We start from the raw sequence: 25,791 nt of genomic DNA on the forward strand, positions 1-25,791 counted from the left end.
TCATCCAGTCCAACCCCTGGCCCAGCACAGACACCCCAACAATCCCATCCTGTCCCTCAGAGCATTGTCCAAACCAAGCTCACCAGAAGTTCTTGCCATGAGTTAGGGAGAAAGGCTCTGGATAAACAGTGCTGCACTTTGCAGGCATCACTGCAGCCCAGAATTCCCACAGAACCCTTGGATTGCAGGGTGGGAGGGCAGTCCCTCAGCAGGGGATGGCAGGTGAGGTCTAGAGGGTCAGTGGGACAGCACTGGGGCTGAAAACCTGCCCAGCCAGGGAGTGAGATGAGGGAGGAGACTGCTGTCCTGGGGCACTGAAATTCTCCCAGACTTACAGGGGAGCTGAGCAGCAGCTCTTAGGTGTTTGTGACGTGGGATCCAGAGCCTGGAGCTCTCCCAGAACCAGGGGAGATTGAGCCATGACCACAGAATCCCAGAATACACTGAGCAAGAAGGGACCCACAAGGATCATCCAGTCCAACCCTCAGCCCTGCACAGGCCCATCCCCAAGAGTCACCCCCTGTGCCCCAGAGGATCATCCAAACCCTCCTGGAGCTCTGGCAGCCTTGGGGCTGTGCCCACTGCCCTGGGGAGCCTGGGCAGTGCCCAACCAGCCTCTGGGGGAAGAACCTTTGCCTGAGATCCAACCTGAGCCTGCCCTGGCACAGCTCCAGCCATTCCAAACCTGGATAGCTTGCAGGTTCCCCTTTCCCCCTCTTGCTCCAAGGGATTTTCCAGCTGGTTTTCCCCTCAGGAGAGGCCCGAGCACCCTCCTGGCCACAGCTCTGCCTCCTGGAGGGCACTTTGTGCCCACGTGGCCGCCGGGCAGGCGGGAGCTCCCCTGGCTTTGGTTGTAATCTGGCTGAAAGAGGATTGGTCTGGCTGCCAGATGAGTTGGTTGGGATTATTCCCTCTCCCCTCACGTGTTCCTATAAACAAGCAGGACCCCCCAGGGGTGGTGGCAGAGGGGCTGTGTCGCTGCCCCGCTGCCCAAGAGCCTTTTGCAGCCGCTCCAGTCCCAAAGGTGGGGCAGCTGCTGTTCCCTCCTGCCTCCATCCATCTGACTGAGCAGCACGTGGCCCCTCTGCACCTTCTCCCTGCAAGGACCTGGCCCTGCACACCCCGGGCAGCATCAGCAGTTTGGTTTTCACGGTGCATTGGAGAGGAAAGGGAGGGAAAACACGCCCTGGGCTCTGTGCTGGGAGAGCTGGTGTGTCCCTGCTCCCAGAGCAGCAGCAGGGCTGTCTTGGGACCACCACAGAGAAGATCACATGGATATGGCCTTCCAGGACTTGAAGGGAAAACAGGGAGAGGGGCTTTTTACACGGGCAGACGGTGACAGGACAAGGGGGAATGGTTTTAAACTAAAAGAGGGGAGATTTAGGTTGGATGTTGGGAAGGAGTCCTTCCCTGTGAGGGTGGGGAGGCCCTGGCCCAGGTTGCCCAGAGAAGCTGTGGCTGCCCCTGGATCCCTGGGAGTGTCCAAGGCCAGGTTGGAGCAACCTGGGCTAGTGGAAGGTGTCCCTGCCCATGGCAGGGGGTGGCACTGGATGGGCTTTAAGGTCCCTTCCCACCCAACCCATTCCAGGATTCTGTGGCCGTGTCAGCCGATTTTTTTTGGTGTGTGCATATTTTAGGCTGCAGGAGGGCAGGTTCCTCAGTTCACTGCTCCCCAGGAGGTGCCAGGAAAGCCTGGTTTAGCCAGGAAAGCCTGGTTTAGCCCGGGGTGAGAGCAGCCACAGTGGGTGGCAGCTCAGCAGGCACTTCCCTGGATTTAGGGGTGCCCTGGGTTTGATCCTGTCAGGGATGACTGGGTTTGCAGTGACAGAGAAGCTTCCGGGAGCCGAGGGACATCTGTCAGGGTGGGATAACCCCTGTGTTACCCCTGTGATCCTAATTGCCTCTCTGGGGTGCTTTGATAGTCTAATTGGTCTGTCTGTGGCTTTAATTGGTCTGTCTTTGGATGAAACAGCATCTCTGGCATCCCACAGCTCCAGGGGTTTGGGAAGGGGAAGCCCCAGCTCCGTGCAGGCAGCTCCACCTCATCCCAGCAGAGCATCCTGGTGCTCAGGAATCACCCCAGGGAGTGGGACTCTTCCCTTTGGCTCCATTCCTGTGAGGCTGTATGGAATCATGGAATATCCTGAGTTGGAAGGGACCCACAAGGATCATGGAGTCCAGCTCCTGGTCCTGCACAGGACACCCCAAAATCACACCCTGTGCCTGAGAGCCTTGTCCAGCACCTTATGCCAGGGCTGTGGACTGGGGCTGGGATTCAGCAGAGCCATGTCCAGAGTTCAGTTTTGGTCCCTCAGGGGCTGCTTTGGGCTGGTCTTGATACAGATCCGTGCAATCAAATCCACTGGGAATGGGCAGTTCAGCCACATCTGCTGCAGGGTGGGCTCAGGTCATGGAATCATAGAATCCTGGAATGGGTTAGGTGGGAAAAGACCTTAAAACTTGTCTCGTTCCACCCCTTGCCACGGACAGGGACATCTCCCACTAGCCCAGGTTGCTCCAACCTGGCCTTGGACACTTCCAGGGATCCAGGGGCAGCCACAGCTTCTCTGGGCAACCTGGGCCAGGGCCTCCCCACCCTCCCAGGGAAGGATTCCTTCCCAATATCCCATCTCTCCCTGCCCTCTGGCAGTGGGAAGCCATTCCCTGTGTCCTGTCCCTCCATCCCTTGTCCCCAGTCCCTCTCCAGCTCTCCTGGAGCCCCTTTAGGCCCTGCAAGGGGCTCTCAGCTCTCCCTGGAGCCTTCTCTTGTCCAGGTGAACCCCCCCAGCTCTCCCAGCCTGGCTCCAGAGCAGGTTCTCCTGGCTCCAGGAGGGGGTGGGCCGTGGGAAGGGGGGTCCCCCGGGAGCGTGTCCGTGTCCTGCCCTCACCGGGAGCTCTGTGTTCCAGCGCTCTCTTCCCGGACGTGGTGAACTGCATGCAGACAGACAACCTGGAGCTGAAGAAGCTGGTCTACCTCTACCTGATGAACTATGCCAAGAGCCAGCCAGACATGGCCATCATGGCAGTGAACACCTTTGTGAAGGTGAGGGCAGAGGGTGTGAGTCCAAGAGTCACCAGGGGCAGCTCGACCCGGTGCCGGGTCACTGCACTGAGCTGCAAAGGGAGCGTGGGCAGCTTTCCAGAGCCTCTCCCGTCAGGAGGAGGAGCTCTCCTGGTTCTTGGTAACTGATTAAATTTGCTCAGTAATGCAGAAAGCTGTTTTTTTGGCAGCCACCCCGTGCCACTCGCTCTGTCGGGGCTGTGGGCAGCTCCCGTGGTGGAGCTGCCGTCATGTGAGCCCGTGTGCTGGGAGAGCCCTCGTGATCTCCCACTTGGAGCTGGGAGCTGAAGAGTTTGTGAGGAGCCAAGGTGTTGCCAAACCACTCTGTGAAAAGGCTTGGTGGGCATTAGAGGGAATTTGGGTTTTTTAGGCAGGAAAAACCCCACAAGATAAATGCAATAGATGCGTTTCCCAGGTCAGGTGGCAGCTGGGTTGTGGTGTTTGGTGAAGTGATGAGGAGTTCAGATTCCTGGGGGTGCTGGGAGCGAGGACTGGTGGTGGTAGAACTCCGTGGGTGCAGAACAAGAGGTCCAACTTCTCTTGGGGGGCTAGTTGTCAAGTGTTAAACCCTCAGCACCTGAGGAACCCCAAACCAACCCGGAGGTCCCGAAAGGCACCGCTGCTGGCTGTGACACCAAACCTCCCCTCTGCTCCCTGCAGGACTGCGAGGACCCAAACCCGCTGATCCGGGCTCTGGCCGTGCGGACCATGGGCTGCATCCGCGTGGATAAAATCACGGAGTATCTCTGCGAGCCCCTGCGGAAGTGCCTCAAGGACGAGGACCCCTACGTGCGCAAGACGGCCGCCGTCTGCGTGGCCAAGCTGCACGACATCAACGCCCAGCTGGTGGAGGACCAGGGCTTCCTGGACACCCTGAAGGATCTCATCTCCGACTCCAACCCCATGGTGATCCTTCTTTTGCCTTCTCCGCCCTCTCTTCATCCAAACACTCTAATTCATCTTCCCATCCCGGACTCCCTTCCAGACTCTCTGTTTTGGTGTTAACAGGCCGCTGTTGGGGGCTTCTTGCTTCTCAGGGCTGCAGCCTTTTCCCTGCCCTGTAAGCCCATCTCCTGGATGGAGGGTTTCTCCCATTCCTTGGCTGTGTGTTATTACCCTGTTCCCAGTGGGGAGGAGGAGGCTGCTCCGGACAGCTCAGAGCAGAGGCTTGACTCTGATCCCACATAGCCAGTGCTTTTTGCCTCTGATCTCACATAGCCAGTGGCTTTTACCTCTTGTGAGGTTTTCCTGGCAGCTGGGCTTTGGCTTCCCTCCCTTTCCCCAGGCTTTATGAGGAACTTTAAACCCAGCTTTCCTTAGGGTTTCTCTCCCCCCAGCCTTTCTTCCTGCTGTGGGTGTGGCAGCCAGGCCTGGAGCTGTGCAGGGAGGGATGGAGCTCCTTGGAGCTGCCTGGGGAAGGGGAGCTGGGCACAGGGCCAAGGCTGATTCCTGTGGAACACGTGGGAGCCGTTGGAGATGTGGTGTGGGCGGTGGGAGCGGGGTGGGGATGGCTCATCCCCTGCGGAGCCGCCGGTGGGAGTCGGAGCTGGTGCCCAGATGTCAGTGGGGTGATGCTGAGGAAGCAGCTCATCCCCCTGCCCCACCTTTCCCCAGGAGCCACCCTGGTGTCCCCTAACCCGTGTCCTGTCCCCTAACCTGTCCCGTGCCCCTGGCAGGTGGTGGCCAACGCGGTGGCGGCTCTGTCGGAAATCGCCGAGTCCCACCCCAGCAGCAACCTCCTGGACCTCAACCCCCAGTCCATCAACAAGCTGCTCACGGCCCTCAACGAGTGCACCGAGTGGGGCCAGATCTTCATCCTGGACTGCCTGGCCAACTACATGCCCAAGGATGACCGGGAAGCCCAGAGGTGAGGGAGGCTCCGGGTGCTGCCGTGGTGCTGAGGAGCAGGGTTGGAGAGGGAGGGGATGGATGGGCAGGTGTCGATCAAAGCGCCTGGCACTGCCCCTTCTCCTCTGAGCATCCTCCTGCCCCTTGGAATGCTGCAGGAGGTGGGACAGCGGGCATCTGCTGGCCCCTGTGCCTTGGGCACGGCCATCTGGAGCCTGCCCTGGTCTTGTCCCCGTGCTGGCACCAGGATTGTGCTTCTTTATCAGCTGAAGATGTGGCTGCAGGGGACAGGAGGCCCTGGGGAGCCCCAAAACGGGGTCACTGCGAGCGGGTTCTGCAGGGCTGGGGAATAACCTTCATCGGGGCGTCCAAGAGCCTGTTCGGCGTCTCTTGGGAAGGTCCCAAGCACTGCTCAGCCTTCCTGCAAATGCCTTGTCCTTCATCCATGCTGGCAGCAGCTTTTAAGCGGGAAGAAGGGCTGGCATCACCCCCTTTCCCCTCTCCTCGCCCGGCAGCATCTGCGAGCGGGTGACGCCGCGCCTGTCCCACGCCAACTCCGCCGTGGTGCTCTCGGCCGTGAAGGTGCTGATGAAGTTCATGGAGATGCTTTCCAAGGACCTGGATTATTATGGGACGCTCCTGAAGAAGCTGGCCCCGCCCCTGGTGACCCTGCTGTCCGCAGAGCCCGAGCTGCAGTACGTGGCTCTCCGCAACATCAACCTCATCGTGCAGAAGAGGTGCGTGCCCAGCTGTCCCTCTTTCCCACGGGTGCTGCTTCCCAGTGCCTTGATCCCTCTGGTTGCAGCAGTGTCACGACCCATCTCGTGGGTTTTTCCTTGTCTGTTGTTTAAAATCCAAGGGCTGAGCGCAGAGAGTCGTAAAATCATGGAATGGTTTGGGTTGGAAAGGACTCATCTCATCCCACCCACTGCCATGGGCAGGGACACCTTCCACTATCCCAGGTTGCTCCAAGCCCTGTCCAATCTGGCCTTGAGTCAGTTAGATGAGGGAATGAGCAGGGAATTAAGCTCAGTTTAATTTATTCTTTATTTGGGGGGAGCAAAGGATGACAAAGCCAACAGCTGAGAGACTTTGGTTTGGTCATTCCGTGTCTAGGGCGGGATTTTTGTGCTGTCGGATTTTGTCCTCCTTGAGTAAGTGCTGAGAGTCCTTTTGTTCCTTTGCTGATCTAAAATTCCGGTGGGCAGGAGGTGTCCAAGGCCCCACACGTGTGCCTGGAGCAGAAGTGTCCAGCTGGAGAGCCCTGCTCTGCCCACAACCCAGTCAGATGATTTGTCCTCCTCCCAGTCAGCGCCGTGGTCGTCTGTTAAAAATAGTGCTAATTTCTGGGCAAAGAGGAAAGCAATTAGTGTCCCTGGGAGCGGGAATGTGGAGGGCAGGTTGGCTCCTTGGAGCTGGACTTGGCCTAGCTCTTTCCCAGCTTAGAGGATGAGCTGGTGAGAAAGGTCCAGCCTAGCCCTGGGGTCTGGATTTGTGTCCCTGCTCCTTCAAAATGTCCCTTCCAGCCTTGGCAGGACACACCCCCCCCGTTGCCTCACGTCTGGCCTGTGTTTGCAGCAAGGTTGTGCTCTGTCCCCTGCAAAGGGGAGCCAAGGATCCTGAGGGGATAATTGTGCTGTCTTGGATTCCTTGGTTGGAATGGGCCCCCAAAACCTTGTGCCTGTGGCCAAGGAGCCTCATCCTCCCGGCCTGGAGCTGCTCCTTCTCCGTGTTTCCCCAGCTGATGTCCATGGGACGGAACCCTGGGGGGATAATCACGGTGTTTGGGATTCCTTGGCATGGAACAGGCCTCCAAAACCTTGGAATTGTGGTGGAGGTGAGTGTGTGTGTCCCCCCCTAACCTCTACCTCCTGCCACTGCCAGGCCTGAGATCCTGAAGCACGAGATGAAGGTGTTCTTTGTGAAGTACAACGACCCCATCTACGTCAAACTGGAGAAACTGGACATCATGATCCGCTTGGCCTCCCAGGCCAACATAGCTCAGGTCAGGGGCTGGGGGAGGGCACCAGGGGGGATCCAAATCCCAGCCCCAGCTTTGCAGGATGTAGTCGGGATGGGCTGTGCCTGCCAGTCTGCTCCAGCTGGGTCACTGTGCCACCCAATCTGCTCCAGCTGGGTCACTGCCCCACCCAGTTGCTCCAGCCAGGTCACTGCCCCACGTTCCTGGTGGCTTGTCCTTGCTGCCAGGCCCTCACCGTGCTGCCCCCTCCCTCAGGTGCTGGCAGAGCTGAAGGAATACGCCACGGAGGTGGATGTGGATTTTGTGCGGAAGGCGGTGAGAGCCATCGGCCGCTGTGCCATCAAGGTGGAGGTGAGGGCTGGGGCACCTCTGGCTGGGCAAGGCACGTGGTGGGCATCTCATCCTGGGATTTAGCACTGCCCTGGAGAGCTGGAGCCTTCCCGGGCCTGGGGATGAGCTGTGGTTGTTCCACAGGGGTGTCAGGGGGGTGTTTCATCCCCTTGGCTGCTGGAGCTGTTCCAGGGTCCCTGCCCATCCCGTGCCCCCTTGCAGACCCAGCAGCTCTGCCTGGGGTGGCACTGCAGTGGGTGGTGCCAGGGGCTTGTTGGGGATCACAGTGGGGATGGGAGGGAGCTGATCTCTTCCCAGGGACATGGGAGGGAGCTGGTCCCTTCCCAGGGGGATGGGAGAGCACTGGTCCCTTCCCATGGGCTGGAAGGGCACTGATTCCTACCTGAGGAGCTGGGAGGGCATAGATCCCTTCCCAAGGGGCTGGGAGGGAGACAATTCCTTCCTGAAAGGCTGGGAGGTAACTCATCGCTTCCTGAGGTTCTGGGAGGGAGTCGATCCCTTCCCGAGGGGCTGGGAAGAAGCTGATCCCTTCCCGAAGGGCTGGGAAGAAGCCAGTCCCTTCCTGAGGGCTGGGAGGAAGCTGATCCCTTCCCGAAGGGCTGGGAAGGAACCAGTCCCTTCCTGAGGGCTGGGAGGAAGCTGATCCCTTCCCGAAGGGCTGGGAAGGAACCAGTCCCTTCCTGAGGGCTGGGAGGAAGCTGATCCCGTCCCGAGGAGCTGGGAGGGCACAGATCCCTTCCCAAGGGGCTGGGAGGGAGCTGATCCCTTCCCAAGGGGCTGGGAGGGAGCCAATCCCTTCCCAAAGGGCTCCTTATAGGCTTTGCTTCCCTGATGGAGTAATTTGCCAAAGGGGATTATTAAAAACCTGGCTGGAAGGGTGGCTCTGCATGGCTGGAATGCTTCCCGTGGGCAGAGAGGAGGCTCTGGGAGCACGGAGAGAGGAGGAGGAGGAGGAACCAGACCTGGGTGTGAAGGGGAGACCACACTCGTGTGTCCCCCGTGCTCTGGGTTGGGTTTGGGGGGTGCATGGCAGGGATGAGGAGGTGTGGGAATGGCAGTGGAGGCTTTGGGATGGGGCTGGCAGGGGGTCCCTGCCCGTGTGACCGAGTCCCTCCGGCAGCAATCGGCCGAGCGCTGTGTCAGCACCCTCCTGGACCTCATCCAGACCAAGGTCAACTACGTGGTGCAGGAGGCCATCGTGGTCATCAAGGACATCTTCCGCAAGTACCCCAACAAGTGCGTGGGCCCGGGCGAGCCCCTCCTGCCCCTCTGTGCTTGGGGGGCCCACGAAGCCCCCGGAGTGGGCGAGGGATGGGGGGATGGAGCCCCCGGAGCCTCCCTGCAGCCCAACTTTGGGTTCTCGCCACTCAGCGCTGCCCCGGGAGTTCAGCTGGAGGCAGGAAAGTTGTCCCCAGCCCCAGGAATGCCCCCAGCCCTCCCCCTGGGATGGCATTCCCAGAGCCAGGGACCCCAATGGAGGGAGCTGCTGGGGATGTGGAGGTTCCTTGTGTCAGCAGAAACTGGCTCTGGCTCTTAATCCAGCTCCTGGTGCTGGAACAAGGGCAGCAGGAGGAGAGGGGAGGGAATGTTCCAGCTGAGCCAGGATGAATAGGCAAGTCTGTAATCAGGAAGTCAGGGACTAATAGTGGGAATAAATACTAATGAACTGAATTGGTAACGAGCAGGAGCTCTGCAGGAATAGCCAACAGCTCCAGAGAGGAGCAGGTCAGAGGAGTGGGGCTGAGGGGTTAATCCAGAGCAGGGAATGTGCTCTGGGATCAATGAGGGCACTGGGGAGAGGGAACAACCCCGGGCAAGGTGCCCTCGGCCATGCCCTGGTTCTGCTGAGGGGGATGGGATGGAGTTTGGAGTTAGGGTGGACTGGGGTTTGGGTTTCCTGCTCTTGGTGAGTGAACAGATATCATCTCCTCCTGGGGAAGGTACGAGAGTGTCATTGCCACCCTCTGTGAGAATCTGGACTCCCTGGATGAGCCCGAGGCCAGGGCTGCCATGATCTGGATCGTGGGGGAATACGCCGAGCGCATCGACAACGCCGACGAGCTGCTGGAGAGCTTCCTGGAGGGATTCCATGATGAGAGCACCCAGGTGGGGCAGGAGGAGTGGCTGGGTGAGGGGGACACTGTGGCACAGCTCGTGCTGACTGGAGTGGAACAGTCTGCTCTAAAGGAGCGGGAAGGTGTTGCTCTGCCAGGTGTTTGGAGCAACCGTGTCCCACAGCAGCTCCGGGTGTAGGATGTGATCCAGGGCTTGGAACAACCTGGTCAGTGGAAGGTGTCCCTGCCCGTGGCAGGGGGGTGGAATGAGATGAGCTTTAAGGTCCCTCCCAACCCAAACTGTGCTGTGGTTCTATGAAATGCCACCATGGTGTTGTCCCGAGCACCTCCTGCCATTCTTGGCTGGGAGGGACCAAGAGGTCACCTGGTCATTCCACTGTGCCAGCACAGGATCTGCCCTTCGGAGCTGGGAAACAGAGCCAGGCAGCTGGAATGAGCAGAGGGAGCTGTGCCTGCCCTGCCCTGCCTGCTGGGGCACATGAGGTTTGCCTATGGAATTGTGGAGGGCTTCCACCTGTTCCAAGCACTGTGAAACTAAGGGACAGTGAGCAGGGCAAAGCCTGGAAATGTGGAATAGCCAAGCCAGGGATTCTGACTCCCTGAGGGCTCTGAAGGGGCTGTCGGGGGCAATTCCTGCTGCTTATCTTCATGGAAGTCAGGGGATGCTCTGGCCTGTGGGACTGTGTAACCTGCTCCCAGCATCTTGTCCCATAACATCTGGATCCCCCCGTGTTCCTGAGGGTGTGGGGATGGGCTGGGAAGGGGCTGCCCAGCTGGCTGGGAGCCACACAAGGTGCCCTGGCTCGTGTCACCGCCACTGATGTGGCCACCCTGGCTTTGGTCCCTCGAAGGGCAGGTCGGGGTTAGGTCCTGGCAGCTCCTCCAGGGAAAATCCCGGTGTTCCTGATGTGTCTGTGTGTGTCCATCCCCAGGTTCAGCTCCAGCTGCTCACGGCCATCGTGAAGCTGTTCCTGAAGAAGCCCACGGAGACCCAGGAGCTGGTGCAGCAGGTGCTCAGCCTGGCCACGCAGGTGGGTCACACCCCGGGGCCTTCCCGAGGGCTTCCCAACCCTGGGGGAAGTGGGAATGGCCTGCTCATGGGACAGCAGGTAATGGGGAGCTTAATGCAGAGTCATGGAATGGTTTGGGTTGGAAGAGACCTTGAGGATCTTGTTCCAGCTCGCAGGGACACCTCCCACCAGCCCAGGTTGCTCCAAGCCCTGTCCGACCTGGCCTTGGACACTCCCAGGGATCCAGGGGCAACCACAGCTTCTCTGGGCAACCTGGGCCAGGGCCTCCCCACCCTCCCAGCCAGGAATCCCTTCCCAATCTCCCATCTATCCCTGCCCTCTGGCAGTGGGAGCCATTCCCCTTGTCCTGTCCCTCCATCCCTTGTCCCCAGTCCCTCTGGGAATGCTGATGGTTGAAATCCTGGAGAGCACCGACACTCCCACGGCCCGGGAGGCTCCTTGTGCTGCTTCCCAGCCCAGGATGGGGGAGCTCCTGAACTTTTATCCCCGTGATCCCTCCCAGCAAGACTTAGATGGGAAAAGGAGCTCTGAGTAGCTCTGTAGTAGCTGCAGCAGCTCCGAGTAGCTCTGTTAGTAGCAGCAGTAGTTCTGAGTAGCTCTGTAGTAGCTGTAGTTACTCTGAGTAGCTGCTACAGTAACTTGGAGTAGCTCTGTAGTAGCTGCAGTAGCTCTGTAGTAGATGCAGCTGCTCTGACTACCTCTGTAGTAGCTGCAGCAGCTCCAAGTAGCTCTGTAATAGCTGCAGTAGCTCTAAGTAGCTCTGGAGTAGCTGCAGTAGCTCTGAGTAGCTCTGGAGTAGCTGCAGCAGCCCTCAGTAGCTCTGTAGTAGATGCAGTTACTCTGAGTACCTCTGTAGTAGCTGCAGCAGCCCTGAGTAGCTCTGTAGTAGGTGCAGGAGCTCCGAGTAGCTCTGTAATAGCTGCAGTAGCTTTGTAGTATCTGCAGTAACTCCGAGTAGCTCTGTAGTATTTGGAGCAGCTCCAAGTAGCTCTGGAGTTGCTGCAGCAGCACTGAATAGCTCTGAAGTATCTGTAGTAGTAGCTCTGGAGTAGCTGCAGGAGCTCTGGAGTAGCTCTGGAGTAGCTGCAGCAGCTCTGTAGTAGCTCCTAGTAGCTGCAGGAGCTCTCACTACCTCTGGAGTAGCTGCAGGAGCTCTGTAGTAGCTGCAGCAGCCCTGAGTAGCTGTGCAGTAGCAGCCCTGAGTAGCTGTGCAGTAGCTGTGCAGTAGCTGTGCAGTAGCTGTGCAGTGGCTGCAGCAGCCCTGAGTAACTCTATAGTAGCTGTGCAGTGGCTGTGCAGTAGCTGTGCAGTGGCTGCAGCAGCCCTGAGTAACTCTATAGTAGCTGTGCAGTGGCTGCAGCAGCCCTGAGTAACTCTATAGTAGCTGTGCAGTAGCTGTGCAGTAGCTGTGCAGTAGCTGCAGCAGCCCTGAGTAACTCTATAGTAGCTGTGCAGTAGCTGTGCAGTAGCTGCAGCAGCCCTGAGTAACTCTATAGTAGCTGTGCAGTAGCTGTGCAGCAGCTGTGCAGTAGCTGTGCAGTGGCTGCAGCAGCCCTGAGTAACTCTATAGTAGCTGTGCAGTAGCTGTGCAGCAGCAGCTCCCCGTGGCTCCAGCCCTGATTCCCGCCCTTCCCGCAGGACTCGGACAACCCCGACCTGCGGGACCGGGGCTACATCTACTGGCGCCTGCTGTCCACGGACCCGGTGGCCGCCAAGGAGGTGGTGCTGGCAGAGAAGCCGCTCATCTCGGAGGAGACGGACCTGATCGAGCCCACGCTGCTGGACGAGCTCATCTGCCACATCGGCACGCTGGCCTCGGTGTACCACAAACCCCCCGGCGCCTTCGTGGAGGGCGGCAGGGGCGTCGTGCACAAGAGTTTGCCCCCGCGCACCGGATCGTGAGTGCTCCTCGTCCCGGGGGCTCTGCCGGGAGGGTGGATCCGCAGCAGGAGGGGGGGGATGCTGTGGGGTGCTGGGCCAGGAGGGAGCTGGGACCCCATTCCCGAGGGAGCTTCTGTAGGGGCAGGGCTGTGGGTTTGGCCCTACAAGGCCGGAGGAGTGATCCCGGTGGAAGGGTTGTGTCTCCTGGCTGTGTGCACTGGGAAGGAGCTGAGCTGGGACCCCATTCCCAAGGGAGGGTCTGTAGGAATAGGGCTGGTGGGTTCAGTAGGAACAGGGCTCTGTGGGTTCAGAACTGTCCTTAAAAAGATGGAGGAGTGATCCCAGTGGAAAGGTTGTGTCTGCTGATTGTATCCACTGTGGTCAGAGCTGGGACCCCATTCCTGAAGGAGGGTCTGTAAGGGATAGGGCTAGTGGGTTCAACACTGTCCTTAAGAAGCTGGAGGAGTGATCCCAGTGGAAGGGTTGTGTCTCTGCTGGCTGGGTGTGCTGGGCAAGGAGGGAGCTGGGACCCCATTCCAGAGGGAATGGTTTGTAGGGGCAGGGCTGTGTGGGTTCAGAGCTAGAGGAGTGATCCCAGCAGAAAGGTTGTGTCTGCTGATTGTATCCACTGTGGTCAGAGCTGGGATCCCATTCCCAAGGAAGGGTCTATAGAGGCAGAGCTTTGTGGGTTCAACATTGTCCTTAAAAAGCTGGAGGAGTGATCCCAGTGGAAGGGAATCTCTATGAGAATGTGTTGGGAGCCGTGCTGGGATGGGGGAGGTCTCTGTTCCCTGTGGAAGTGTTGGGAGCCATGGTGGAATGGGGGATAACAGTTGAAGTGTTGGAGCCATGCTGGGATATGGGGTCACACCTGAGTGTTGGAGCCATGCTGGGATGGGATCCCTGCACGCTCCCTGCAGAGCCCAGCTGGGTGAGCTCCTGCCTCCAGCCCTGCCCAGTCTCCAGCCCATCTCCAGTGTCCCCTTGCCCTTCCCTGCAGGAGCGAGAGCGCCGAGAGCCCGGACACAGCTCCCGCGGGGGTGCCGGCGGCGGATCAGCCCTCGGTGATCCCCACGCAGGGGGACCTGCTGGGGGACCTGCTCAACCTGGACCTGGGTCCCCCCGTGAGCGGGCCACCCGTGGCCACCTCCTCGGTGCAGATGGGCGCCGTGGACCTCCTCGGGGGGGGCCTGGACAGCCTGGTACGTCCCCGGGGGCTCCTGCCGTGATTCCTGGATATCCCGGTGGCACTGTGCCGGGTTTGGTGCTGGCTGTGCTGGGGAGTGTCCTGGGATAGGGCAGATATATCAGCCTGGAGGTATCCAGGCTGGTCCTTCCCTCCTCTGGTGGGTGCAGGCAGGGGGGCACTCACCCTAATTTGTCTTGTCCTCACGTGATGGCTGGAGGGCTCCCACCCCCTGCTCCCCAGTCCCTGTGGATGTTCCCACTCCATGTGCTGTGCTGCAGGAGTAGCTGCTCTTCTGCCCCCCCCTCTGACCCCCACATTGGGGGTCACTCCCAGGGTGTGGGGTGGGAGCTCTGGAGGTGACGGGCTGTCCTCCTGGGACCCGTGTCCTCCTGGGACCGCGGCCAAGCAGCGGTTTGGCTGCGGGGTGAGGGGATGGAAACCTCTCCCTGCCTGGGAACACCTGCCCTGTGGGTGCTGGAGACGGTCCAGGCTCCCTGAAGGAGCAGAGTTTGGGGTTTCCTCCATGGCTCATAAAATCCAGCGGGTTTGCCCCCAGGGGAGGCGGCGCCACTGCCTTTGCTGCTCCGGAACCTTCCGAGCGCTGCCCCGGCTCCGTGTGGGATCCCAGCGGGGTGCTGGGCTGGGGGGATGTGCTGCTGTGTCCTTGGCTGCAGGGCAGGGACAGACAGACACCTCAGCACTAACCTCTCTCCCCTCCTCCCCTTCTCTTCTCTCTCTGTTTTCGGGCTCTTCTCTCCTGCCCTGTCTCTGCATGCTGCTGGCTCTCCTCTCCACCTTGCTGCTCCCGCTTGGAGATGGGGGACGAGTCGGAAGGGGTATGGATCAGCCCTTTTCCCAGCCCTGTGCCCACCCCTGGCTGCCCCTGCTCCCCATCCTGAGCCCTCTGTTTGCTGCCCCAGTGCCACCCTCTTTCCCTGGGGACAGCCAGCCCCCCCCCAGCTCCTGGCACGGAGCATCCCGACTCCAGGCCTTTGCTGCCCCGCTCTGATGCTTTCGGGGTGTGCCCAGAGGGGGCATTTTGGGGGATCCCTGTGCCCTCAGCCCCTGCTGATGCCCCTTCCTTCTCTTGCAGCTGCGAAGCGATGTGGGAGGCAGCCCTGCTGTGAGTGTGCCCAAACCTTCTCACCCTCTGCATCCTCTTCCTCATCCTCCTCCTGTGTCTCCTCTCCCCCTCCCCTGGTGCCCCTGTAACCCCTCCCTTGTCCCCACAGATGGGCGGTGGCAGCGGTGGCTTCGCTCCAGCTCCCGGCACCGCGGTGCCCTCAAACACAGGGGCACCCCTGGGCAGCGGCCTGGGGGACCTCTTCGACCTCACTGGCGGGGTGGGGACCCTCTCAGGATCCTACGTGGCTCCCAAAACGGTGAGTGGGACACGGAGCTCAGGGCTGGGGGGGCACAGCCCCCCGTGCCCCGCTCCCCACAGGGGCTGCTCTGGGTGACACCCCGAGGGTTTCTCGTCTCCCTCGCCCAGGTCTGGCTCCCTGCCATGAAAGCCAAGGGGCTGGAGATCTCTGGCACCTTCAGCAGGCAGGTGGGCTCCATCTCCATGGACCTCGTGCTGACCAACAAAGCCCTGCAGGTCATGTCCGACTTCGCCATCCAGTTCAACCGCAACAGGTGAGGCCCCGCCCGAGTCCGGTGTCCCCTGTGACCCGGGAGGTGCTGCCCACACCCCTGGGAGTGGTTTTGTGGAGCAAAGGGTGGGAGGAAGGAGCTGCCAGGGCTGGGAGCAGCCTCTTGTGATGAGCCTTCTCTCTGATAGCTGTGCTGGTGATGAGCAGCAAACTAAAGCCTCTAAGAAGTTGGCTGAAGAGGCTGTTCCTCAGGGCTCTGACCCTCGTCCTGCCCTTTGTCCCCGTGAACTGGGGCCTCCTCTTCCCTCAGAGGCCCTGAGGGAATGGGGCAGGAATGCTAAAAGCGGGTGTGAGTCTGGGTGTAGGAGGAAAGGGGGCAGATTTTGGGGCTGCCCCAGGGTGGGCAGGACAGGAGACAACCCCATGCTGGGCTGTGCAGGGGCAGCAAGGTGAGTGAGTTCCTGGGTGTTCCCAGGATGCTGGTGGAGGAAGGTGGGGAGCCCCGGGATGGTGCCTTGTGCCATCCCCTGCTGCCCCCCACCCTGACCCCCTGCCCTGCCCGGGTGTCCCCCCAGCTTTGGCCTGGCCCCAGCAGCTCCTCTCCAGGTCCACGCCCCGCTGGCCCCCAACCAGTCCGTGGAGATCTCCCTCCCCCTGAACACCGTCGGCTCCGTCATGAAGATGGACCCCCTCAACAACCTCCAGGTGGGCACCCCGGGGGTCTCTGGGCATGGGCAGGGCTGCTGTGGTGTTCCCTGGAGGGGGGGGTGGCACCTGGCTCCAGAGGGACCCGTGGGAGGGGGTGGGACACTTGCTCTGGGAGCCACCCCAGTGTTGAGTCGCCGTGTCCTCCCGCGCCAGGTCGCGGTGAAGAACAACATCGACGTCTTCTACTTCAGCACCTTGTACCCCCTGCACATCCTCTTCGTGGAGGACGGCAAGATGGGTGAGTGTCACCTGCCTGGGGGTGCCATCCCAGCCCCTGGAACCCTCCTGACCACGTTCCCCAGGCTGGCACAGCTTGTGAGCCCCCAAAAGCAGGTCACTGCCCCGCGCCCGGCCTTGGGCAGTGGCTGGAGAGGGTGCTGGGGTGACAGGGTGACATCCCTTCGCTGCCACCGGTGCTGTGCCCCTGTGTTGTCACCCTTGGGGGTGGCCAGTGCTGCAGCTCCATTGTGGGGTCGGTGTCCTTGCTCCCTGCAGAGAGGCAGATGTTCCTGGCCACTTGGAAGGACATTCCCAACGAGAACGAGACCCAGTTCCAGATCAAAGACTGTTCCCTCAATGCAGGTGGGTTCCAACCCTTGCTCAGGTCGTGGCTCATCCCAGTTATCCCAGGCCGTGGGAGCAAGAGTTCCTTCCCCCCGTGCCCACCTCATATTCCCAGGAAGGAGATGCTGCTTTTGGTGCCCTTGGCTTGCTGTAGGAACTTGGCAGGTTGGAAGCAGATGAGTTTTCAGGTCCCTTCCAACCCAAACCATCCTGTGATTCCGAGTCGCTCTGCCTGCTGGGGCTGTCCCTGCCCTGGGGGCAGTTGCTGTGCCCACCCTGGGATCATAAAACCATGGAATTGTTTAAGAAAAGACCTCCAAGATCATCAAGTCCAACCCTTCCCCAGCACTGCCAAGGCCACCATGTCCCCAAGTGCCACATCCATGTGGCTTTTAAACCCCGCCAGAGATGGGGACTCCATCAATGCCTCACCACCCTTTCCAGGGATAAATTTTCCCTAATATCCAACCTAACCATCACAGGGAGGGGAGGAGACGGGGCAGAAGCAAGTCCAAGGGGGGTTTGGATCAACCCAGCCCTGCCAGCCCCTCTCTCCCCTCCCAGATTCCGTGAGCAGCAAACTCCAAGGCAGCAACATCTTCACCATCGCCAAGAGGAACGTGGAGGGCCAGGACATGCTCTACCAGTCCCTGAAGCTCACCAATGGCATCTGGGTGCTGGCAGAGCTCCGGATCCAGCCCAGCAATCCCAGTTTCACGGTGTGTCCCATCCCCAGACCTGCTCCCGACCCCCCTGGGCAGCTCCCTGCCTTCCCTGCTCTGAGCCTGGGGAGGGCTGGGTGGCACATCCGTGGTGGTGGGACCCCCCCCCAGCTGCTGGTGGTGCTGGTGCCAGTCCTGCTGTCCCTCTGGCATGGGGAGGGTGACAATTCCTGCTGGGCTTCTCCATGGGAGCAGCTGAAGGACACAGAGAGCTCCCACCCCACCCTCACACCTCCGTTAAAATAATCCCCCATCCCCTCCTTGGAGCATCCCCATCCCTGCCCTGAACAGGGATGAGCCAACCCCGTGTCCTGCTTTCCCTGTGCCCTTCCCACGCCCCTCACAGCCTGGTTTTGGGGTTGGGATGGGCTGTGTGACCTTCACTCACCTCTCTGTGTCTCCGTCCCTGCTGCCCGCCCTCGCCGGCCCGCCCGCCCTTGCAGGATTTGGAGGTTAGCACACTGGTTTTTCCCTGGCTTTGGGCTCTCTCTGGCTGCTGCCTGGATTTTCCACCCTCCCCTGATTTTTTTTTCCCCCCTGCCCTGCCAGTCTCTTGGTGCCTCCTGCCTCTCCTTCAGGCAGGGCTGGCACGAGGAGCTGAACGTTTTGGAGGGTCGGGGTGTCCCTCCTGGGCTCACTGGGGTGAGGAGAGCTGCCAGTCCTTATCCCAGAGGATTCTCCCTGAGCTCTCCCTGCTCGAGGAGCCAATTGATTGCAGAACCATTTAATATTTAAGCAAACACCCAAAGGTGGCTCGTTCCTCTTCAGAGAGGAGGATGTTTTTGGGGAACCCTTCACCCCGGGGCACCAGGCACTGAATCCAACCCCTGCCTGCCCCCCTGCCTGTGCTGCATGTGGATGTGCTGCCCTGGGATGGTATTTTGGGGGTTCAGTGCCTTTAATATCCTTTTCCCAGCTGCAATAAGGAGCTGGATGCCCCTGTGGAGGAGGGGGTGCTGCAGCATGCAGGGTCTGCTTTGGGGCTGGTGACTCTCCAGTGTGGGGGGCGATGCCATGACCCCCCTCTTCCCTCTCTCCCACAGTTATCCCTGAAATGCCGAGCTCCAGAGGTGTCCCAGTACGTCTACCAGGCCTATGAGACCATCCTGAAGAACTGAGGTGCTGCTGCAGCCCTTCCTCCTCCTCCTCCTCCTCCTCCTCCTCGGCTCCCCTTCCCGCCCGAGGCAGCGGGGCCGGATCCATGTGCATGTCTCCTTTCCTTCCTGCCAAGGAAGCAGCCCCTGGGACTCTCCCCTTGCTGGTGGGGCTGGGGGGGCACAGGGGGGCAGAGGGGCTGCCCCCAGACCCTGATCCCTGTGGCAGTCCGTGTGTGAGCAATGCTGTGTCCTCCTCGCTGGGGTCGCTCCCTCAGGATTCCCTGTTTTCACCCTCTGGGAGCTGCTGTACCTGGGGGGGTGGGGGGGACCAAAAACCCACTTCCCCACTCCCCCTGGGTCTCTTGGAGTGGTGTCTGGTGGTGGGTTCAGCATTCCAAACCCTGGGAATAGCACCTGGGGGCTCTCTCCCAGCCTGGTTGGGGCCCTAAGTGCTGTGGGATGGGGGGGCTCTGGCTGCTGATCCCTGGAGCCCTGGGATTTGGGGCTCAGTGCCCCTGGAGCAGGTGGAAAACGGCGTTGGCTCCTTTCCCCTCTCTCCTGCCTCTCCCTGGTTTTGTCCCCTGGTTCAGCAGAGCCGTGGGTGAGCCCCCAGCCCTTCAGAGAGGGTCTCCTTCCCATGGCAGCCCTTTCCAAAGCTCCCAGAAGGGCTCGAGGAGCTCAAATTCGAGGCTGTACTTTATGTGCAGATAAAAAAAAAAGGCTTTTCCAGCCCCCCCTGTGGAGCTGGGAGGGCTCTGAGTGTCCCCTCAGCCCCTTCCCCCCCCTCAGCTCCCTCTGGATGGTTCCCTGGGGGTGACACTGCTCCTTTCCCTCCCAAATCAAGCCATGGGTCCCCCCTCCCTCGAAGCAGGAAATCTCTAATATATGGAAGATAAATCTATTGTGTGTTCACTGGTTTGAGGTGAATAAAGGTGACACCTGCCCATGGGGACACGTGGGGTGGCCCTGTCCCCGTGATCCCGAGGGAAGCAGGATGCTGGGAGCTTCCTGCCAGCACTGGCCTGGCCTTGCAGGGGAAGATAAGCCCAGCCTAGTGGCCATGGCCCAGCAAGGCCTGACACAGCACATGGCCCATGGCCAGGGGACACAGGTCACCCCTCGGGGACAGGAGGGGCCTGGGAGCTCCAGGCTCTGCTCCCAGAGCCCCTGATGGATCCACCAAGGCCCTGCACCCCGATCTGGGGGATGCTCGGGGTGCCCCTGAGCCCCTCCTGGGGCTGGGGACGAGCACAGGGTCACCAGGAGGTGTGGCTGGTCCCTGTGGGGTGGGGGACAGTCCCTGGTGAGGATGGGCAGCACCACTGAGCCCTGCTCTGGGAGATCCCACCAAGCACTGGCACCCCTGCCAGGCATCCTGCTGGGCACTGGTGCTGCTCTGGGGCACCCCACAGGGCACTGGAGCTCTTCTGGGACACCCCCTGGGACACTGGTGCTGTTCTGGGGCACCCCACAGGGCACTGGAGCTGCTCTGGGACACCCCATGGGACACTGGTGCTGTTCTGGGACACCCCCTGGGACACTGGTGCTGTTCTGGGGCACCCCACAGGGCACTGGAGCTGTTCTGGGACACCCCACAGGGCACTGGAGCTGCTCTGGGACACCCCATGGGACACCAGCCTCACTCCCAAGGGAGAGGCAGGACAGAGATCTGGGGACCTTTAGGACCCCCAAAGTCACAGCAGGATGGTCACCACCAGCAGAAACGGACCCCCTGGTGCCCCCCAACCTGCCCAGCCCCTGGAGCAGGTCCATGCTCCCCCCCTGGTGAGGGGTCTCAGCCATGGGGCACTTTGGGCTCCAGGGATGCCACTGGAGGGGTCCCAGACACAGCCGAGGGGTCCCCGTGGCTGCAGCGGGTGCAGGACATTGGGGACCACCCTCAGCCTGGCTCTCCACTGCTCCCAACCCTCCTGGGGCCCCCAGAGCCCCCTCCCTTGGGTTTGGGGGGTCTGACCCCCCAGACAGACGAGCGGACGCGGCGGGCGCAGCTCCCTCGGTCTTTACTGGCTTGGGGGGACATGCAGGGCCCGAGGGGTGGGGGCCACGGGGGGCACAGCCCTGTCCCACCCTGGGGACATCATCCCAGCAGTGCTGGGGCCAGAGGGGACACAGTGACCCCCTCCTGACCTCAAATCCGGGTTGTGGTGACAAGCTGCACGTCCCCAAGTCATCTCAGGGGTGGAGGGAAGAGGAGGGAGAGAAGAGAGGTGGGAGATGACCAAGAAGATGAAAAAAACAAAAAAGCAACCAAGAAGGTGATGATGACAAGGGGACAAGAAGGCCAAGAAGAGAAGAAGACAAGAGGAGGACAAGGTCAAGAAGAGAAGGTGATGATGAGAAGGACACAAAGGCCACGGAGGAGAAGACAAGAGTAGGGAGAAGGCGACCAAAAGAAGAGTAGAAATATGAGAGAACATGAGAAGATGAGGAGGAGGATGACAAGAATAGCACGAAGAGGAGGAGAAAACAAGATGAGAAGAATGAGAAGAGATGAAGAGTCCCAGCTGAGCAGAGCCAGGGGCTCTCCAGCCCCATTCCCAGGTGCCAGTTCTGCTCTGGCCACCTCCACCATGACCACACCACCACCCCCATGGAGCTGCTCCCCGGGGACTGGGGGCACACCCGGGGCCCTCTGGGCCTGCCTGGGGCTGGGGGCTCCTCGCAGGGCCCACCCCCCTGCCAACAGTCACCGGGTGAAGGCGTCCTGCCCGCCCCCGGGCCACGTCCATCGCGTCTCCACACGGGTGCCACCTCCAGTGGCCGCTCCGGGATGTCCCCAGGGGGTCCATGGCCACCTCTCACGGCCACGTGTCCTCCTCCAGCCCCTCGCGCTCCCGCGGGGCCCAGGGGGGCTCCAGCAGGGAGGAGAAGACGCTCTGCAGGGCCCCCCAGGCCTTGGGGCTGCCGTTGTGGGGCCGGGGGGTCCCGACCCCGTAACCCCTCGGGGTGGGGATCCGGGACGGCGCCTTGTGGGGCTGCGTGTCCAGCCGGGGCTTGGCCCAGGGCCGCCGCGGGGGTGTGGAGACCCCCGGGGCGAGGAGGGTCTCCTCCATCTCCAGCAGCTCGTCCTCCCCGGGCGCCCAGTCGGTGTCGGAGCCGGGATTCCCGGGAGTCTCCCGGTTGTCCCAGGAGGCCGGGAAGCAGCAGCTCTCGTCGGAGGAGCTGGAGAGGGTGGAGCGGCGCCTCACGTCCCCCATGGAGGGGTTGGACGGCAGCGTCGGGGGGCACAGCCCGTCGTTGTTCCCGTTATTCCCGTTGTTGTTGTTCCCGTCGCTGTTCCCGCTCCGCCGCCCGTCCTCGGCGGGCAGCCCGTGCTTGGCGAACACGTTGAGGGAGGAAGACGAGGACGACGAGGAGCAATAGGCCGAGTCGGCGGTGGCGGGGGGCGCGGGGGGGCTCTCGGTGTCCCCCAGCTGCTCCAGCAGCCGCGTGTTGGCCAGGAATTCCTCCTCCAGCCGCTGGAACAGCCGCTGCTCCTGCCCGGGCTCCAGCCAGCGCGGGGCCCGCAGCCTCCGCGCCAGCTCCTCGGGGTCCCCGGGGCCGGGCCGGGGGTCCCGCCGCCCCCCGGGAGCCCCCGCGGGTGCAGCGGGGGGCTCGGGCCGTGCCCACGAGTGCTGCCCGTCGGGGCGGCGGCGGATGAGCAGCAGCGGAGCGGGGCCGCGCCCGGGGCTGCGGGAGGCGCGGGGGGACCCGCGGGGGGACGCGGCGGCGGCGCGGGGGGCGCGGGGGGACCCCGGCGCGGGGTCCGGGGGGGGGTCCCGGCGGGCGGGGGGGCGGCGGGATCCGCTCTGCGCGGAGGCGGCCGAGGAGTCGCTGTCGCCCGAGCAGCGGCGGGAGCGCGCGGGGGCGCGCGGCCTGGGGGGGGGGCGGTGAGCACCCGGCTGTGCCCACCCCCCCCCTCAGGGTACCACCCCCCACTGAACCCCTCCGCTCATTGCAGCCCCCCAAGCTACCGCCCCATGGGACCCCTCCCCCCCTACACCCCTCTCCGTGGAACCCCACCAGTGAAACCCCCTCTGAACCCCCCCATTGCAACCCCCATTGTACCCCCCCACTGAACCCCTCCATTGCACCCTACCCATTGAAACCCCCACTGCACCCCCAATTGCACCCTACCCATTGAAACCCCCATTACAAACCCCCCACTGAACCCCCCCATTGCATCCCACCCATTGAAACCCCCATTGCACCCCCTCACTGAGCCCCCCCTTTGCATCCCACCCATTGAAACCCCCACCGCACCCCTCCCTATTGAACCCCTCCCCATTCTCCCCCATGGCACCCCACATTCCCTCCCTTGATCCCATTTCCCTCCCCGTTGCCCCCCTCCACTGATCCCCCACTTAACCCCACACTGCACCCCCATTCTCCCCCCTTCACTCCCCATCCCCCCTCCCTGCACCCCAGATTCCCTTCACTGAACCCCATTTCCCTTCCCTTGTCCCCCACTGTATCCCTCCATTAACCCACCCTGTTGAGACCCCCCCATTCTCCTCCTTCACCCCCATTCCCCCTCACTGCACCCCCATTGCACCCCAAATTCCCTCCATTGCACCCCATTACCCTCCATTGCCTCCCCCACTGCCCCCCATTGAACCCCACATTGCACTCCCCTATTCCCTCTCATTGCACCCCCACCACACCCCACTTTCCCTCCATTGCACCCCATCACGTCCCTATTGCCCCCCTTTATTAAGCTCCCCCATTTCCCCCTTCACCCCCATTCACTGCACCCCCACTGCCCCCTACATTCCCTCCCTTGCACCCCATTTCTCTCCCCACTGCCCCCCATTGCCCCTTTCCATTGAATCCCACACTGAACCCTCCAACTGCACCCTCGTTCTCCCCACATCACCCCCCATTCCTCCTCACTGCACCCCCACCACACCCCACTTTCCCTCCATTTAACCCCATGGCCCCCCCACTGCACCTCCATTAACCCCAAATTCCCCCCCATTCCCCCCCCATTTCACTCCCCACTGAGCCCCATTATCCCCATTCCACCCTCAGTCCCTCCCATTCCCCCCACTGCCCTCCCAATGACTCCCCTGCTCCTCTCCCTCACTGCACCCCCCACTGCCCCCCATTACCCCCCCAGTACCTCCCATTCCCCCACTGCACCCCCAGTGACCCCTCACTGCACCCTCATTCCTCCTCCATTGCCCCCATTAACCTCCCATTCCCCCCTCTCTGCTCCCCTCCAACTGCCCCCATTAACCCCCCTACTGTCCCCATTCTGCCCTCACTGCAGCCCCCACTGAGCCCCCACTGCCCCCCCAGTGATTCCCCCATTTCCCCCTCATACCATCCCTCCACTGCCCCCCAGTACCTCCCACTGCCCCCCAATGATTCCATCTCCCCTTCACTGCACCCCCCATCGCCCCCAGTATGTCCCACCGCCCCCCCATTCCACCCCCCAGTATCTCCCACTGCCCCCCCATTCCACCCCCCAGTACCTCCCACTGCCCCCCAATGACTCCCCCATTCCATCCTCCCTGCACCCCTCCACTGTCCTCCCCCACTGCCCCCCACCCTCCCTAACTGCACCCCAAATTCCCCCACTGCACCTCTCCATTGCCCCCCCAATGATTTCCCCATTAACCCCTTCCATTGCCCCCCATTCCCCCTCATTGCACCCCCACATTGAGCCCCCACTACCCCCCAATTCCACCCCCAGTACCTCCCACTGCCCCCCACTGATTCCCCTACTCCCCCCCCCATTGCCCCATTAACCCCCATTCCCCCCCCGAGCCCCCACTGTCCCCGCTCCCCCCGGGGCTGTGTTTTGGGGTCCCGGGGGTGCCGTACCTGGCCGTGGGGGTCCCGCGGGGCTCCGCGGGGCTGCGGGAGGGGCTGTTGGAGCCGGACGGGGGGGCCGCCCCCCCCCGGGGGGGCAAACACTCCTGCCTGGGCGGCTTCGGGGGGTCCCCGGCCCCCCTGGGCTGGTGGCCCCGCTCGGTCCTGCCGTGGCCACTGTCCCCCCCGGCGGGGGGGGGCCCGGCGGGGCGGGGGCGCCGGGGGGTGCTGGGGCTGGAGGCGCGGGACGAGGGGGGGCCGGGGGCTGCTTTTTGGGGGGACACGCCCAGGGGGCGCGGCTGGGGCAGGCGGTGAGCTGGAACCGAGAGGGGGGAGCTCAGGGGGGGCCCTCGGCACCCCCCCTCAGCACCCCCTTCAACAACCCCCCTCGGCACCCCCTTCAACACCCCCCCTCAGCACCCCCCCTTCAACAACCCTCCTTCAACAACCCCCCTCAGCACCCCCATCCCAGCACCACCCCCCTCACACCCAGCTGTATCCCAGGATGTGGGTGAATTAATTTGGGAACCCCCCCCCCCACCTGTCTCGCCCCCTTTTTCCCTTCAGCGGGATCAGCTCCCTGAGGAGCTCAGCCCCAGGGAATGGGGCCATGTGGAGGGCCAGGGAATGGAGACTCAACCACAGGGAACCAGGGAATGGGGCCCCAAGGAGAGCCAGGGAATGGACCCCCAAGGAGAGTCGGAATGGGGCTCCATGGACAGCCAGGGAATGGAGCCTCACGTAGAATCAAGGAATAGGGCCCATCAGGGAACAAGGGAATGGAGCCCCATGGAAGAGAGCCCCACAGAGAGCCAGGGAATGGGGACCCAAGGAGAACCAGGGAATGGAGCCCCAAGGAGAGCCCCACAGAGAAGCAGGGAATAGAGCCCCAGGGAGATCCAAGGAATGGGGCCACAAAGAGAGCCAAGGAATGGAGCCCCATGGAGAACTACGGAACGGGGCCCCAAGTAGAATCAGGGAATGGAGCCCCATAGAACAGAACTCCATGGAGGAGTAGGGAACAAACCCCCATGGAAAGCCAGGGAACAGACCCCGAAGAGAACCAGGGAATGGGGTCCCAAGGAGAACCAGGGAATGGGGTCCCAAGGAGAACAAGGACTGTCAGACCGTGCCAAGGCGGGGGGCACAGGGTGGGGGTGTGGGGGGTCCCGGGGGCACTCACAGAGGGCAGCACAGCGACACGGGTCGTGCTTGTCCAGGTAATGTTCCAGTGTGTCCCAGCCGCCACCAACGCGCACCATGACGTGGCTCCTCAGCACCTGGGGGCGGCCCCACTGTCACCCTGCCCGTCCCCCCTCCTCGGGGGGGCCCGCAGAGCCACCACCAGCCCCCCCAGGACCTCGAGGTGGGCAGGAAATCCAGCTCGGGGTCCCTCGGGATGGGAGGAGGAGCGGGGGGGGGTCCCGGCGTTCGGGGGGCAATGGGGTGGGGGACGCGGGGGCTCTTACTCGGACAAAGATGAGCGTGTTGGAGTCTCCCACTTTGTACTTCCCCTCGGACACCTTGACCATGGGGAATTGCGAGGGGCAGGAGCAGCAGCCCAGGATCTCCCGCACCTGCGGGCACGGAGGGGAGGGGTCGGTGCGGCGCGGACCCCCCCGCTATAGGGCGGTCGCACTATAGGACCGACCCCCCAGACCGTGGTGGACCCCCCATCAGCTATAGGGCGGTCGCACTATAGGGCCAGCCCCCCGGATAGGGGTGGACCCCTCAGCCCCCCAGCTATAGGGCGATCCCACTATAGGGCCGACCCCCCAGACCGTGGTGGACCCCCCCATCAGCTATAGGGCGGTCGCACTATAGGGCCAGCCCCCCGGATAGGGGTGGACCCCTCAGCCCCCCAGCTATAG

At 62.1% G+C, this 25,791-nt stretch overlaps 2 protein-coding genes and 1 non-coding gene across 8 annotated transcripts in view; 2 read left to right on the forward strand and 1 right to left on the reverse strand.

Moving 5' to 3' along the window:
* Positions 1 to 2,910: 2,910 nt before the first annotated feature.
* On the forward strand, positions 2,911 to 19,005 carry AP1B1 (adaptor related protein complex 1 subunit beta 1). 4 transcript variants are annotated; one of them, XM_039386975.1, is made up of 21 exons: positions 2,911 to 3,043; positions 3,722 to 3,967; positions 4,738 to 4,928; positions 5,425 to 5,646; positions 6,794 to 6,914; positions 7,146 to 7,241; positions 8,362 to 8,477; positions 9,182 to 9,347; positions 10,249 to 10,347; positions 11,986 to 12,245; positions 13,229 to 13,430; positions 14,233 to 14,253; positions 14,511 to 14,540; positions 14,650 to 14,799; positions 14,910 to 15,055; positions 15,588 to 15,717; positions 15,874 to 15,958; positions 16,216 to 16,302; positions 16,849 to 17,003; positions 17,450 to 17,458; positions 18,050 to 19,005. In XM_039386975.1, the coding sequence occupies exons 1-21, from the start codon at positions 2,936 to 2,938 to the stop codon at positions 18,122 to 18,124; spliced, it is 2,715 nt and encodes a 904-aa protein (XP_039242909.1). In that variant the 5' UTR covers positions 2,911 to 2,935; the 3' UTR covers positions 18,125 to 19,005. The 4 variants fall into 4 exon arrangements, with proteins under 4 accessions (XP_039242909.1, XP_039242910.1, XP_039242911.1 ...); XM_039386976.1 differs by lacking the exon at positions 17,450 to 17,458; XM_039386977.1 differs by lacking the exons at positions 14,233 to 14,253; positions 14,511 to 14,540.
* LOC113998321 lies at positions 15,161 to 15,263 on the forward strand. Its single transcript, XR_003544416.2, has one exon. It is a non-coding gene; the product is annotated as a small nucleolar RNA SNORD125 (small nucleolar RNA).
* A 1,102-nt stretch (positions 19,006 to 20,107) lies between the features above and the next one.
* Positions 20,108 to 25,791, reverse strand: part of GAS2L1 (growth arrest specific 2 like 1) — a 10,693-nt gene continuing 5,009 nt past the window's right edge. For all 3 annotated transcript variants that reach the window (XM_039386979.1, XM_027740937.2, XM_039386980.1), the window contains exons 3-6: positions 25,390 to 25,497; positions 25,104 to 25,200; positions 23,933 to 24,236; positions 20,108 to 21,979 (exon numbers count right to left, since the gene is read on the reverse strand). In XM_039386979.1, coding sequence (XP_039242913.1) covers positions 20,923 to 21,979; positions 23,933 to 24,236; positions 25,104 to 25,200; positions 25,390 to 25,497 — 1,566 coding nt within the window. In that variant the 3' untranslated portion in view covers positions 20,108 to 20,922. The remainder of the gene's footprint in view (positions 21,980 to 23,932; positions 24,237 to 25,103; positions 25,201 to 25,389; positions 25,498 to 25,791) is intronic.

This window comes from Pipra filicauda, unplaced genomic scaffold (genome assembly GCF_003945595.2).
Source record: "Pipra filicauda isolate LSUMZ 115617 unplaced genomic scaffold, ASM394559v2 scaffold520_size808073_pilon, whole genome shotgun sequence".
Lineage (NCBI taxonomy): Eukaryota > Metazoa > Chordata > Aves > Passeriformes > Pipridae > Pipra > Pipra filicauda.